The sequence below is a fragment of the Zingiber officinale genome, chromosome 10A, assembly GCF_018446385.1.
Source record: "Zingiber officinale cultivar Zhangliang chromosome 10A, Zo_v1.1, whole genome shotgun sequence".
Taxonomy (NCBI): domain Eukaryota; kingdom Viridiplantae; phylum Streptophyta; class Magnoliopsida; order Zingiberales; family Zingiberaceae; genus Zingiber; species Zingiber officinale.
The window spans coordinates 79077275-79094105 of NC_056004.1; the positions used below are offsets into that span (position 1 = coordinate 79077275).

Consider the following 16831-nt stretch of genomic DNA (forward strand, 5'->3'; position numbering starts at 1 on the left):
CAGACCTTTGTATAAAATTTTTGTACAGTGGAACCTCTAGGTCTTCCGAGTAGCAACCAACAATTTCCTTGTCCCTCATTGAAGCTAAAAGAAAATTGGGAGTCTTTCGAGTCAGAGTCATATGTGTGTGAATTTGATGAGGCCATTTCATCTAGTTTTTCTATTGAGTTCATCTATTGATGTTCCCAAATTGCATAGCTTTAACAACTCTCAATTGAATGTCCTATTTCATTGCAATCTTTACAAAAATTTTGCTCCGACCTTTGATTAAAGTTAGAGAAAACACCCCTTCTTTCAACATGTATTCTATATGGACGGCCAAACAATGTTGGACAATTATCATATATATGATTAGTTGCACAAAAATATTCACAGAAAAGAATATTAGAGTTCATAATAAACATTTAGTCAAATTTTTGAAATAGAGCTTTCAATGTAGTGATCATTTTAAACATGTCCATCTAAATGATTATAGTCAGAACAAGATAGACATGTAGAAGTAACAAAAAATAAAAAAAATGTAGAATTTAAGTTGCAAAAAAATGCATAATGAAAACAAGAAAGAAATGGCAAAGGGAAAAAGAAAAATGTCTAGGATAACTCATATGCTAATCAACTAATATTAATCGAAAACAGTCCTCGACAACGGCGCCAAAAACTTGTTACGCAACCGCAAGTGCACTGTTTCATCATCAGTAATAAAAATATATCGTATCCACAGGGACTGTTGATTAAGCGCTAGTTAACTTCGCACAGCGAATTATCTAGACAAACGTAAGATTAGTTGGGAAAGAAAAGAGGGAAGAGAGAGAATAGATTTTGAAAGGGGTTGAGCTAGGAGGATGGAGGATGATAGATTCTAGGATTTCAGTTTCCTTGTAATGTTAGGCGATGTTACATAGATTGCTTAGTTCATATCCTCTATGTTCATGCTCTTGTAGGAAGTTAGATGCATTACCGACTCTCCACTGTAGTGGATAAGCCGACATGATCTCCTACTACATGTCCTATGCTACTAAATGAATTGATTCCTATAAAGTCCGTTAGCGGGGCAACCCTGTCACGATGCCCCTCGGTCATACAACATAGAAGCACACTAACACACAATAACATAGAAATAGAAATAGTGATTATGCATGATCCCTTACTTCCTTACGGAGATTTGCTTCTCCTTTCAAGATGATACCCAAGACGTCCGTTAGCGGGGCAGTCCTGTCATAACGCCCCTTGGTCATACGATCTAGGGTATCCCCCATATGGGATTAATAATTCTACACAACTATTTGATAAAACATGCTAAAGATATATATAAGCATTCACACACACACCCAAGCTCCTATGTGCATTTTTGCTCCATTTTCGCTCCAAATAGCATCCTGTCAATAAAAACAAGCAAAAAGTAAATCTTCGAATAGAATATAATGAAAGTATGATATTATAATGAAATAGGGTGCAATAAACATAGATTGTGTTAATGAAATACAAGTAGATGTGCATCCAAACATGCATAAAAGTGTATATAACCTACGCACATCAAAGTACATAACCAACATATAGTAAGCATGTAATAGTCAATACCTGTGGAAGAAACACTACCACAGATGGATCTCATAGGCAGATAGGATATATGGTAGCTATCTAGATACAAACTGCAGGAGAAACACTTTATTACGAACAAGCCCCATGGGCACTCCAGAAATATATCAGTGGCCAATGTCTACAGGAGGAATGCTCTACCATGAGAGGGTCATGTGGGTACACAAGGTGTGTAGGTAGCTATCTAGTTACATACAGTAGTTGAAACACTCTACCATAGATGGTTGTTGCGCGGTCAAGATATAAATGTATACAAAGCCATAATAACAAAATGAGTGAGCTTATTTTTTGGTACGTTACTAGCAAAGAGCTTCATTGGTATTGGATCAATGAAGTAGAGAGAATTTTTTATTATAAGAAAGTACCCAATCAACTGAAAGTACAATTTGTTTATTTTTTATTGTGCATTAAAATCTTATAGACTAGTACACTATCAATGATCAAAGTGAAAGCGAGCCATTATTCACCCTCTCTAACACTCTTAATAGTTGGATATGGAACTCCAATGACCATAATATAAAATTCCAAACATCTCCTAGTATTTAGAAATAACATGTAAATTTAATTAGTATCATTTAAAAGAGAGAGATAGAAAGAAAATTATATTCAATCAAACTACTCCTAGTCAATTAAATTGTCTAATTAAATCATTGCAAAAAAAAAGAGTAAGAAATAAATGCACATTTCCTTCATTGAAATTTCTTGATTTATTACTATAAAGATAAATATGAATGCTAACTTAGCACTTCATATGCATAATACATGCTTATTAGGATTTGTAAAACTAGATACACTCTTTCTCTGTAAGGGTTAATTCCATTTTTTCTAGATCATATCCAACCAAAACATCTTTCTGCATAATATTCCCAAAGATTTGTATATCATTCGTTCCCAATATCATCATGCATTTCACTTGCGCACCAAACCATGTGAACAAGTTTTCAGGGCTCACACTGAAGTTCCCCAACTCCCCCGCAAATGAGAACAACATCCCTGGCAACTCCTCCTCTTGTTCCGTCGAGTTCACATCGAAGCATAATTTGAATTCTCCTTCTGGCTTTACAGTTGGCAAGTTAACATAATCCGTCAATTTCATCACCAACTCATCCACCACTTGAGTGTCCAGTGTGGTCATGGAAGTGCCGGAGTCAAAGATAATATTGTCGGCCGTTAACTTGGACCTCCTAGTATGGTAATCAATGTTGAACGCACCAGGGATAGAGATGGCATTAAGCTGCACAGCATAGTCAGTATCTTGTGTCATGAGCGACGTGACAGTCACCTTTCCGGTGACAGTGGTATGGCCGCGTCCCAAGAAGAGCCTGCTAGCGAGTCCCCCATAGAGCCAGGAGTCTAGGCAGTAGGAGAAGTACTTGTCGATGTACTTAGGGGCGAGCTGGTGGATCAGAGATGGCGATGAGGGGCCAACCCAATGGTGCTACCGAAGTCGTTGTCGCCGGTGTCAAAGGACCGGAAGTTGCAACCGAATAGCATATTTGGAATGGATGTAAATTGCTTTGTATCTGACGAGTAGAAACGGAAGGTGTCCGAGGAGAACATTCCGTCGATGTTGGAGCCATCGGCGTAGGAGTAATGGTACACGCACATCTGATCATCATCGCAATGACCTTGGGAAAAGCTCTTGCACTCATCGGAATTGCAAGTTAACTTGTTGTAGGAGAGGGATACACTATGATTGAATAGGGTGGCTGTCTTGTTGAGGCATTCTCAGCCCACACAGTTGACCCAGTTTAGATCGCTGCCGATGTCGAGAATGCCCCACACATGTTGCGGGTTTGGTGTGCCCATGCTGAACTCCATCAAGAATTCCCAATCCTCATAGTGTACGCGGACATCTATGACGGTGGAGGTCTTCATGGCGATACGCTTGGCCAAGTAGCTAGCTCGGTTGACCGAGCGAAGGGCAGCGGTCTGCAGGCGATCGAAGGTCGTCATCGAGCTATTGTACAGTGGTGACTTGGGTGAGTCACGGTGGACCAACTCGACATCGAAGACAGTGCTTGTCATGACAAGGGCTGGCACGAAGGAGATTAGTAGGAGGCGAAGGAAGAAGGTACTGATGGCCGCCATTGTGCGCGATAATAAATGAAGATATATACATTTTCAACTAGTGCGTGGATTTTATAGAGAGAGAGTCAACGATGAATAAAGAACTTTAATTAATGGGAATTGATGATAAAATTGATTGAATAAAATTGGAAAGGAAGTGAGATTTAGAATATCTTTTAACTTAAAATTTCTGAGAGGAATTGGGAATTAATGGAAGCAAGGCAGCTCATCAAGTCGATTAATGGTCCAAATCAAGCTTTAAATGGCAAAACTATATCTTTAATTGTTTATTATATAATTAATTGATTCAGAAAGGAATGTAAGTGTCATTCAACTCCTTCCAACTAATTGATATTTATTTGGAAGGAACTGTTGCTCCCATTCCAAGTTTAGTTAAATTGTTTTAATTGCATTTGATGCATTTAGAATATGTATATAGAGTGTCTCCACGTTATCTTCTCCCGGCCGATAATGGAGCTTCCTATGATAAGGTGGATTGGCCTGATACTTACTAAATGTCTACCGATCAACCTCCAATGTCGATAATGATGCTCCTATATAGATCAATATGTATTGGCATAGCTAAAATTTTCAATTAGGAGCCAAATTCAATAAATTAAAAAAATTAATACAATATAAAATTGAATTATCCAACTCTTAATTAAAAATTTAAAAATATGTTTAAAATATAAGTTAAAATTTTTAAAAATTCCGTAGGTCAATTTTCACAATTCAAAATCCTAAATGTCAAATTTAAGGAGCTAAAAACAAATTAAATTTAAAAATTTTGACCTTAGCCCTTTGATTGATTAAGTCTAGTTGAAACAATCGATCCTCGTAGCTTATAACACTACAAAAAAAATCCTATGAATTAGGGGCGAAATTTAAGGACAAATATTTTTCATCCCAAATATGGAACAAATTTAGCGACAAAAAAAATAATTCGTTCCAAATTAGCAATGAAATTTGCAACCACATATTTTCATCACAAATTAGCAACAAATAAAATTTGGTCACAAAATTTATTGCTAATTCTAAGACAAAATTTAATTTTTGTTCCAAATTATGTGATAAATAAAATATTCGATGCCACTTTTGCAACAAAAATGAGATTCATTGTAAATTCTGCAATGAATTAATAATTCATTGCATATTCTAAGATAAATTAATAAGTCATCGCAGAAGATTAATATTGATACGGCGATGAAGGAGGATCCACCAAAGATAGGTTAAAGCCAGGAAGAGAGGTTGACGTGGGGTTCAAAAGTCAAAATAGTCAACGACATGGAATCGTCGAGTGGGCGAAGTCGGCCGGTACTGGGCGAGCATGGTCGGTTATCTACTGAGAAGCTCCCAACTAAGGCTTAGAGACAACTGCTATCCTGAGTATCAACCTACCAAACATGTCCGACCACAAGAAAGTCAACTCTTCGATAGTTAGACGACCAAGGGAAGGAAAATAGATCTGTGTAGTATGATCGAGTGGGGAGGTCCATACTGAGCGGCTTTCGCTCGAACTATAGTGGGACCCCCTTCATATCTGATTGTACCCTTTTAGGAGTTTGTGTCACTGACAATAAAGCATGTCCAGTAGGTGGATCAGTTTTTAGAAGCTGTCATCCTATCACATCAGAGATTTGCATGCTCGCTTAAGAAAAGATGTTAGGGACATTTTTCACTTATCTTTTCCTAGGACACTTTGGAAAATATGCACGTGCTTTGAGAAGCATGCACAGACGCTACAGTGATACTATAAAAGGGGGGTCCATTCACCGGTGGAGGTATGCGATACTTTGTGATCACACGCACTTGCTACTACAGTTTTGCCACTATTCTCTACTGTTCCGGTCACTGACTTAAGCATCGGAGGGTCAATGTGTGGACCCCTTCCCTGACCCGACACTAATGCTCTCAGTTTTACAGGACCAAGCGGAGGCTTCTATCGAGTCATTGTGAGGGTCACGCCAACGTCTTCATCCTGTCAACCACAAAGGCGCATCCTCAGCTAATCGTCTTCTCCGCTTTCCAACATGATTAAATATTTTAAGGAAGCCAAATTTGGGACAAATCCAGAATTCATCCCAGAATTGGGAATGTATTTTGGATTCGTCCCCAAATCTGGGATGAATTATGGATTCGTCTCCAATTCTAGGACGAATCCAAAATTTGTCCCAAAATGAAAAATAATTATAATTTAATAAAAATGAGTCTGAAATCCTAAATATTAACCTAAAAATTTTTGAATGACATGAAATAAGTTTTCATGTATTCGTCTTATTATCCTAATTATATAAATGCTCTCATACATTATTTTAACATAATATTTTAAGAATGGTAATTTTTTAACACAAATATAACCAATTTGTCATAATATTAATAAATTATTATCTTAATATTAAAAAATTATCATATAAACATGATAATCAAATATGAATTTTTATAAATAAATATAATTTATTATAAAAATCACTACACTTAATATATTATGTTAAAATTATATTTGAGGTTATTTTTATGATGAGGAGAACAACATGAATCTATAATAACTGGTTTATGTCATTCCAAGCTCTCTAAGTCCATCTTTAGAGTTTCTGATCATTTGTTCTTTTTTATTTTATTTTTTTTTAAATATGGGACGAATCTTGGATTTGTCCCAAAATTGGTGACGAATCTATGGATTTGTCCTATATTTGGGGACAGATACTTTGATTTTCGCTAATTCTAGGATAAGTCCAGGATTCGTCCCAGAATTGAAAAAATAAAAAAAATAATAAAAAGAATCATAAACCCAAAATATGGACCTAGAGATCTTAGAATTTCATGAAATTAGTTTCTATATGTTTTATTGTTCTCCTAATCATATAATATCCTTATACATCATTTTTATTTATTATTTTTTCATAGCAAAGTGAAATATATGTAGTTTACTCCTAATTATATTAAAAAGTTATTATTCAACACATATAGCATGTTTGTCCAAAATACTAAATATGGACCTAGAGGTCTCAAAATTTCTTGAAAAAGTTGTCATGTATTCATAATATCCTCCTAATCATAAAAATACCCTCATATATAATTTTGACCCAATATATTGAGTATAGTAATTTTTTTAACAAGAATTAGGTCATATTCATATCAAAAAATCACTACACTCAATATATTTGGTCAAAATTATGGATGAGGTCATTTTTATGATCAGTTGAACAATAAAACATATGGAAATTTATTTCATAAGATTCTGATATTTGTAGGTCCATATTTAGGGCTTCGGTTACTTTTTCCATTTCCATTTTATTTTTTTTTCAATTCTAGAACGAATCCAAGATTCGTCACAAAATTTGCGATGAATCCAAGATTCGTCCCCAAATATGGACGAATCCTATGATTCGTTGCAAATTCTTGGAGGAATCCAGGATTCATCGCAAAATTATAAAAAAAATAAAAAGAAAAATAACTCATAATCGGAAATCCTAAATATGGACCTAGAGATATTAGAATTTCATGAAACAAGTTTCCATGTATTCTTATTATTCTCCTAATCATAACAATACCCTCATCTATAATTTTGACCTAACATATTGAGTTTAATCATTTTTTAACAAGAATTTAACCTAATTCATGTTTAAAAAAATTATTATACTCAATATATTGGGTCAAAAGTATGTTTGAGGGTATTTTTATGATCAGGAGAATAATATGAACTTATAGGAACTGATTTCATGTCATTCCAAGCTCTTTAGGTTCATCTTTAGAGTTTCTGATTATTTGTTCTTTTTTATTTTTATTTTTATTTAATCTAGGATGAATCTTAGATTCGTCCCTAAATTGGTGACGAATCCATGAATTCATCCCAAATTCATCACCTTATTTGATTAATTTTCTCAATTAACTTCCTAAGATGATGCATTCATGATCAATGACACACAAAGTTGGTATGAGGCACAAATAACATTTCTACTATCTGTGAAATGTTTTCTTCTTATCGCACAGGCAACTATTTTGTGTTTCTGTGGTTCATATTCCAAGCTGATAGTTTGCTCACATCACCCTTGCATTGCCAACAACGGTATAAGTAACCAAATATGAAAGACAGGTGTTTTTTTTTTGTTTATTTTGGTGTTGCTGATTTGGCCTTTGTAAAATACTATATTGGACATGTTTGAGAGTTCCCTTGTCTTATTACCTATTGCAACAAGAGCTCATTCTATTCCTAGCTGCCTCATTGAAACCATTTTGCTCTTTGTTGCACTTTGATCCCTCTTTTGTCTTTCACTCTGTAGGACAACTTTTTTTTTTTTAAATTCCTGATTTTTGTAATTAGTGGGTAGGTTACTTGGAATTGATGTTAACTAAAAGCTAAACATTTTAGAGGCTTCAAAGGAATTTGTAGAGACATGATTATAACATAGTGGATATTGTGGCTGCGAATCTTGAGTCAACATGCAAGGTAATGTCATTTGCCAATCTTCTAGTTTCATTCTATAGTACTTTGTCTATGTTTTAGGTGTTGATGAGAATATGAAAGTCAACTAATGATCTACAATCATGTAGCCATCAATGGCTAGTTTACTAGTAGCCATATCAAAAAGACAAATATTGACATTTGTAATGTCTAGTGTTACCAAAATATTAAATTTTAAAATTTTATTGTAGAGACCATAAATTTCATTGTATTTTTCTCACATTAAAAACTAGATAGATTATATTTTTGATGAGCAGTATCTTTTTTTCATTTCCTCAGATTTTTCGTGTACTTTTATCGTTTTAGGATTCTAGTACACTGGAACAACTTGCAGCCACACATTCTCTATCAACATTAATGACCATATCCCTAAATGATTTGTTCATTATAAATTGAAAATGTAAGTTTCTTTATTTTTTTATTTTTTTATTGATGCAAAATATATTTTTATATGACTCCAAACTCATTGCATTTGTTTTGCATTTTCAACACTCTAGCACTCTCCAATACTTCTTCCTTTGAGTTAATTAGAATTTATAGAAAATAGTATGACCCACTACGATGCTTCTTGTAGGCTCTGCGTTAAGCATTTTGTTTTTATTATCAAGATACCTAAATTCAAACACACAAACATTCTCCAGTCCCAACATACTGCATGATCTTGTCTGAAGACTAGGGAGATAGCGCGCTGGCTCTGATGGATGATTTGTGGACTAATGGATGACTTCTTTAATATAGATAGGGAACTTCCTCCGATCCTGTGCACAATCCGATGATCCAATAGACGTTGGTGACCAAAAATCAAGGAAGGGTGTTGGTACAGAAAGTACCAGATGATCAAACCTGAGTTTTAATTATGTCAAAGGATCCAAAGTTAAGTTGTCTTGTGATCTAACAAATGTTGAACCAAGTTTGCAGGAAAGCCCTAAGTTGTCTTAGGAAAAAGTTCTAGTAGATTCTAGGTAGGTGGAAAACCCTAGGGGTGGTAACCCTAAGTCCTAGGGGGCGGCAACCCTAGGTGATGGAAAATTCTAGCTGTAGTTAGACAGGTGGAAAACCCTAGGGGTGGTAACCCTAGGTCCTAGAGGATGGTAACCCTAGGTCCTAGAGGGTGGTAACCCCTAGGCAGAAAGTCTTAGCGGGTTGAGTGCTTTACGCAAAATCCTAGAGTCAGAGACTCTATGTTAAAACCCAGATGGTTGCAGACTAGGTGGAAGTCTAGACAGGTCGAGGAGCGGACATCTCGCATGAAGACCTGAAGTCTCGGGCGCTGAGCAAAAGTCCAGTTGATCTGGAAGATCGGTTTGGCAATAGATAACTTCTCCTGAAAGGAGTAGGTGAGGACGCGTTCCCCGTTGAGGGAACAGTAGGTGTCGGTTTGACCTAGGATTTCCGTAGGAAATTCTAAGTTAGAACCGAACAGTCTGAACACTGTCAAGTTATTTATTTATATATTATTTGCTATTTTGTCTAACTCTATTTTGTAGAAAACTAACAATTTTGCAGGGTTGGACTTAGCCTAGATCAGTCGATCGAACGCCCGGTTCAGTCGACCGAACCTCTAAGCAGCAAGATCGGAGTTTCAGTGAGTAGATCGGGTTCAACTAGGGGATCGGTCAACCAAACCTTGGGTTCAATCTACCGAACCAAGGATAAGCAACGACTAGATCAGACCGGGTTGATCGGGACAGAGATCATCGGTTGATTGGTCGACCAAACGGCGATATCGATGGACTGAACGATGGCTTATCTAAAGTGGCAGAAAATGGACGAGAAGAGGGGCTGAAAACTTCGGCTATTGGAAGAGCTGAATGGAGTACTATCTGAAGACAGAGGTAGAGATGTGGATCATCATTCAAGCAGGTTTCTCCCTACCAGTTGACAGCACCGGAGCACTTGTGTCATGCAAAAACTAGGACACACACCTGATGAAAAAGATAGAGGCTGATGCAAAGGCAACTCGAGCCCTATAATGCAGACTAACCAAAGATAAACTGAATCGAGTTGGGCCATTCAGCAGTGCAAAGGATCTCTGGTAAAAGTTGATCAAACTTCATGAAGGAACCTCTGATACTAAGGTATGTAAGAAAGATTTATTGTTAAATAAATTATATAACATCAAAATGTAGAATTGAGAATCAGCAAGTTAAGGACACGCCCAAATCTAAGATCTGCTGAATGACCTCCATACGATCAGACAAAAATTGGAGAATTGTGATTTCATCAGGTACGCGCTGAATGCTTTCCTGAGGAATACCTTGTGGGCATCGATGGTTGATGCTTACAAAGTATCCAAGGATCTTTCAATTATTAGATTAAATGAATTATTTTCTAATTTTGAGTTACACGAACAGATTAATGCACGCTCGGCCGAGAAAAGTATTGCATTAGTTGTAGGTACAAGCAAGACGAAGGAAACTAAGAGGAAGTACTAGATCAAACCCGAGTCCGGAGATGAATCTGACTCAGACGAAGATGATGTCACCACCGAACTAGTCAAACTAGTTTGGAAAGTACTTAAGAAGAAGAAGGTAACTCAGTCGAACATGAAGCCAAAGTTGAGAGTTACCTGCTACGATTGTAACAAGAAGGGACACTACAAGCCCGAATGTCCAAACCAGAAACAAGGAAGAAGAAAGGCGTCGAAGGCAACATGGTATAAGTTATCAAATGAGTTAGACGAAGAAGAAGATGAGCAAACAAGCTTCCTTGCTCTTCCGGTACAAGCTTACGTTTCCGAAACTGAGTCTTGAGTCTGAAACTAAAGCTGAATCAGAAACAGAGTTTGAGTGAAGCCACAGATCTGTATCCGTTTCTGGAGGGCCTAAGCCCACTGTAAGTTCTCTATTTGCCGGTACTCAAGTAGACGGTCTAAAAAGGTTAATTTTATATTTATTAAGAAAGCTAGCCAAATTCAATGTCCTGGTCAAATCACTTCAAAGGGAGGTAATAAGCCTTAAAGAGGTGACTAATCCAAGCTCTTTGACTGAATCAGTTCAGATTGGAACTTCAACTGAAGTCCAACAACTTGAGGAAGAAAATTCTAAGCTGAAAAGTCAACTCAAGGAACTTAAAGACACGTTGGAACGGCTCACCTTGGGTTCCAATAATCTTGATTTGATTCTCAGAAAATAAAGGGACATATACAATCGAACTAGAGTTGGATATAAGGCTAAACATAAATTTAGATCTTACTTGTCTTTGGTAAATCGCTCAAATAGAAAAATAGTCCAAGCATGGGTCCCCAAGTCAAACTTGATTAATCAAGTTGGACTTGGTCAATATTGGATCCCCAAGGATCAAATCCACAACCTTGATAGACTCTATCGAGGCTATGATCCAGGGGAAGCTAATAGAAAGACCATTTTTATCATTAAATAGACTTGTTTGATGTCTGCTTTATTGCTTTCCCTATACATGCTTAGACTAGGGTAGATAAGGACCTAGGTTTATGTTAGTATTAGTCCTAGTACCAATTATGAGATGATTGTAAAGGGCTCATGTTGTATCATATATCATTATTAATAAAAGGGAAAGGTTATGGTTATTATATTTATTTTAGTTTAGTGTCGATTGAATAAATATAATAATGTTCTTGGGTAGTAGGTTCATATCTATAGTATATCAATTAGTTAAATTGATAGTGAGATATAGTAGAGAACACTACTCTTAATTATTCCTAGTCAAGCATTAATATTCAAGGACAATATTAATGCATTGAGACTAGCATGAGATCAACGGATGACTTGATCTCACAAGTCATGGATATGTGATATCAGGTTGACACATGGGTATATATTAGAGAATATATACTGAATGACCCGTCATGAGAATATTTCATGGATCATTATATGAGTGTCATAAATATTCTCATGTGACTATTGGTATGAATAGTCCTTAGACCTGAAGTCACTATGGTTGTGTACTTTGGTATCGTCAAACGTCACTCGTAACAGGGTGGACTATAAAGTCGATCACTGGGTATGCAATGAATTATGCGGAGGGATGCGAGTGATGTAGATGAGATCTATCCCTTCCATATAACGGAAGCAATATCTGTGGGTCCCTTGATTAGTAGGACACAAGAAAGCATGGTCATGCATAAATGAGTCAATATGAGATATTGAGCTTATTTAATTGAGTGTGTCTACTTGGAGATCAAGAAACACAAAGATTGATAAGAGGATGACACAGTCTATGCCTCATTAATCAATCTAGATATCAAGTATAGAGGGACTAAGTCATACAAGATGATAGCCACGGAAAGGTTAGGTCAGATCACGACATTCTCGTCACTTCGGTAGCAATGATGTCTTGCTAGATGCCACTCATTGCTTATGTATCGCAAATGTTGATTTGGATACATTGCCAACATTACGAGAGACTACAAGGTCACATACAAAGAATAAGTAGATATGGAGAGAGGTTCATGTGATGGGTCATTGGATTAAGTGTAATCCGAATTGGGCTTGTTGAGTTAGACTCAAATTGATCCAATTGTTGAATTGAGTCGAATTGCATGGAAACCAATGGGTTAGACTCATTGGGTGAACTTGAGTTCACCAAGGAAGTTAAATGGTCAAAATTGAACCATTGGATTGAATGGTTAATTTTGAGCCATTGGATTAGAAGATGAAATGGTGGAGACTCTTGGTATACCATGGGATGGTTATAAATATCATTTGGATGATATTTTTCATAAATTTTTTCATCACTTGAGAAGGTGAAAAGTCTCTTGGCTTCTTCTTCTTTCTCCTTCCCTTGCTTGGTCGAAACACATATTTAGGTTGCTAGCACAACCTTATGTGTTTTTCTTCTCCATCTTGTTGAGTTTGTGAGACAAACAAAGGCAAGGCTTGTACGTGTGGATACTGTAGAGGCGCGAATGCTTGATCGTGTTGTGATCCGAGTTGTCAGGAGATCGTGAGCACGCTTCAAAGGTATAATCATATCATGTAGCTTAGCATAGACTAGAACAAAAATTGTTTCTTCCCTTCGCATGGATCCGCTGGATAAGAGGATCTAGTATTTTTTCCACTGCGTATCCGCGCCTTAGGCGCGCTAGATCCCAACAGTTTAGACCTAGGATTTTCAGAAAGGAAATTAAATATTTAATTTTTTTAAAAGGCTTTGTCTAGAAAGTGGTTGTTGCTCTAATAACCAAGAAAGTCTAGTGCCTCACCACAACCTAGAAGTCAATTATTGAAATAAAGATTTAATTGACTAACTATTAAACCTTGATCTAACTCAAATGTAGATCAATCCTTAGATTTGAATTTAAATTGAAGATAAAATTAACCATCTCACAAAATCATTAAGGTTCCTTGATTGAAAATCTAGAAAATGATGAGATGAACCTAGGTTTAAAATAAAAAAAAATAGTTAACACAATTAAGTTAACTAAAAATTAATTCAATTAATTTAACTCATTTAAATTAATAATTAATTTCAAAATCTTAATATAATTAATTTCAAAATCTTAATTAATTTTCAAAAGCTTAATTATTTGATTATTAATTTTCAAATCATAATTAATTTTAAAATCTAATTAATTTTTAGATTTTCAAAATTTTAATTATTTTGAAATGATAATTAATATTCAAATGTTAATTAATTTTTAAATTTTAATTTTAATTATTAATTAATATTCAAATATTAATTCAAACTTATATTTCAAGATTTGAAATTCAAACTTATTCAAAATTCAAACTATACTTTAAAATTTTAAAATTCAAAATTATATTTTAAAATATCAAATTCAGTATTTTTGAAATCCAAACTTATAACTCAAACTTAAATACTTTTCAAAATTCAATATTTTTTGAAATTTCAATTCAAACTTAAATATTCTAAAATTTAAAATTTAATCCTAACTTAAATTATTTGTGAAATATTCTTCAATATCATCATAGATAAAATCAACTTTAGAATTCACTTAATTCCATCTCACATAAATTCATAAGCTTAACATGTTTGATAACATAGACTAGGCAAGATAGAAAATTAGAAAAATAAATAATAACTTTTATGTTACATGCTTGGACTCTAGGACCCTCAAACATTTTTGACATTAATTAAGGGAGAGTGAAAGGAAGATTAAGACATTAATTTTTTTTAAAGTATTATTTTTCAAATTTAAACTTTTCAAAAGTTCAAAATACTTCTAAAAGAGGAAGTTTAATTTTTTAAACTATTTTTTAAAAGAAAAATAAATTAAAGCTATGTATTTAAAAAAAAATCAAAGAAATCATTTACTTAGCTAAGTTTTTTTTTAAATATTTTTAAGCTAAGTGTTCATCAAAATCTTTTTAAAAGCTAAGCTTTTATGAAAATCTTTTTTAAGCTAAGTACTTAACTAAATTTTTATCAACCTTTTTTTAAAAACTAAGTACTTAACTCATATTTTATCAAATTTTTTTAAACTAAGTTTTTATCAAAATCTTTTTTAAGTTGAGTACTTTTAACTGAGCTTTTTCAAAACCTTTATAAAGCTAAGTATCAAAGCTAAGTTTTTATCAAAGCCATTTTAAAGCCAAGTTTTTGTCAAAATTTTAGAAAGCTAAGTACTTGACAAAGATTTTTTCAAAGAGTTTAACTAAGTGTTTGTCAAAACAATTATTTTCAAAGCTAAAATTTAACTAAGTTTTTTTTTTGAAAAAACTAAGACAGTTTTAAAACGTAAGATTAGCTAAGTTTTTTTAGCTAAATAATTTTTAAAAGCTTAAATTTAGCTAAGTTTCTTTTTTAAAAGCTAACTCACTTTCAATGTTTAAAAATTGGCTAAGTTTTTTTTTTTTAAGTGTTACCCTATAGGAGGAGCTTAAAGTTAAATAGAGTAAAAAATTTTTATCAAACAACCTTCTCTCCACTTTTTTGATTTATGCGAAAGGGGGTAAGAAAAGTCAAAGTTAAGAGTTAAACATAGTTTTTGTGAAAGAGGGAGTATAAGAGAGTTTTTTTTTTAAATTATTGTAGTTATGCTTATGCTAAATATCTTTTAAATTATTGTTAAGTTTTACTTAACTTTGAATTAGGTTGTCATAATAAAAAACAAGAGATAGTTGGTGCAGAAAGTACCAGATGATCGAACCTGAATTTTGATTATCTCAAAGGGTTCAAAGTTAAGTTATCTTGTGATCTAACAAATGTTGAACGAAGTTTGCAGGAAAGACCTAAGTTATCTTAGGCAAAAGTCCTAGTAGATTCTAGACAGATGGAAAACCCTAGGGGATGATAACCCTAGATAGTAGGGGTGATAACCCTAGGTGATGGAAAGTCCTAGCTGCGGTTAGACAGGTGGAAAACACTAGGGGGTGGTAACCCTAGGTCTTAGGGGGTGATAACCTTATACAAAAAGTTTTGACGGGTTGAGTGCTTTGAGCAAAATCCTAGAGTCGAGGGCTTTAGGTTAAAACCCTAGTAGTCTCAGATCAGGTGGAAATCTAGACTGGTTGACGAGCAGGCGTCTAGCATGATGACCCGAAGTGTCGGGTGCTGAGCAAAGACCAATTAGTCTGGAGGATCGGTCTGACAATAGGTAACTTCTCCTGAGAGGAGTATGTGAGGATGCGCTCCCCGTTGAGGGAACAATGGGCGTCGGTTCGACCTAGGGTTTCTGGAGGAAATCTGAAGTTAGAACCGGACAGTCCGAAGGCTGTCAAGTTATTGATTTATATATTATTTGCTATTTTATCTAACTCTATTTTGTAGGAAACTAATAGTTTTGCAGGGTTGGGCTTAGCCTTGATCAGTCGATCGAACATTCAGTTCAGTCGACTAAACCTCCAAGCAGCAAGATCAGAGTTCCAACGAGTGGACTAGGTTCAACCAAAGGATCGGTCGACCAAACCTCGGGTTCAGTAATCGAACCAAGGATAAGCGACGACTAGATCAGTCCGGGTTGATCAGAACAGAGATCATCGGCTGATTGGTCGACAGAACGATGGGATCGATCGACTGAACGGAGGCTTATTAGAAGCGACAGAATCTGGACAAGAAGCGGGGCTGATCCAGGTGAGATCGGTCGACTGATCGGCGATGAGTCAAACCTGATCCTAAGATCAGTGGATCTAGATCAGGTCTGGATCCGCTATAAAAGGAGAGCTCAACCAGTTGCTTCGATACACATCAATTCGAAGATCAAGAACGAACAACTATTGCTCTCTCCTATGTTACTACGACAACTGACGAACAAATTCCTAATTACTTATTGTCAGTATACTTTGTTTTTTTAGTACTTGTAATTTCTTACTTGTAAAAGATTTCCAAACTACTAGTGATTGCCCACCGAAAGTGATCAATGATAGCAAGCCTTGGAGTAGGAGTCGTCACAGGCTCTGATCCAAGTAAAAGAAATCATGTTAGCGATTGCTTTTGTGTCTTTCTTTATTCCGCTGTGTTCTTATTCTGAGTTTTTCGATAAACAAATGAATTAGCCATGTGTACTATTTGTTGGGATCCTTTGGATGGCTAGAGAGGGGGGAGTGAATAACATCCACCCAAAATCTTAATCTTTTCACAAAAATTCTAAGCGAGTTTGTTAGCACAGCGGAAAATAAGCAAACAAAAATAAATTATACGAGAAAAGAACCAAGCACCACTAACACAAGATATACGAGGTTCGGGGATAACTTGCCCCTACTCCTCGGCGTGTCCGTAAGGTGGACGAGTCACCCCGGATGACTCCGGCTAATGAAGCTCTCC

General features: G+C 35.3%; 1 protein-coding gene across 1 annotated transcript; it reads right to left on the bottom strand.

Annotated features, from left to right (window-relative positions):
• Positions 1-2380: 2380 nt before the first annotated feature.
• Positions 2381-3687, bottom strand: LOC122026721 (probable aspartic protease At2g35615). Its single transcript, XM_042585446.1, has 3 exons — positions 3336-3687; positions 3026-3224; positions 2381-2918 (listed from the first exon to the last, which is right to left on the bottom strand). Exons 1-3 carry the CDS (start codon positions 3685-3687, stop codon positions 2381-2383), a joined length of 1089 nt encoding a protein of 362 aa, XP_042441380.1.
• Positions 3688-16831: the final 13144 nt, after the last annotated feature.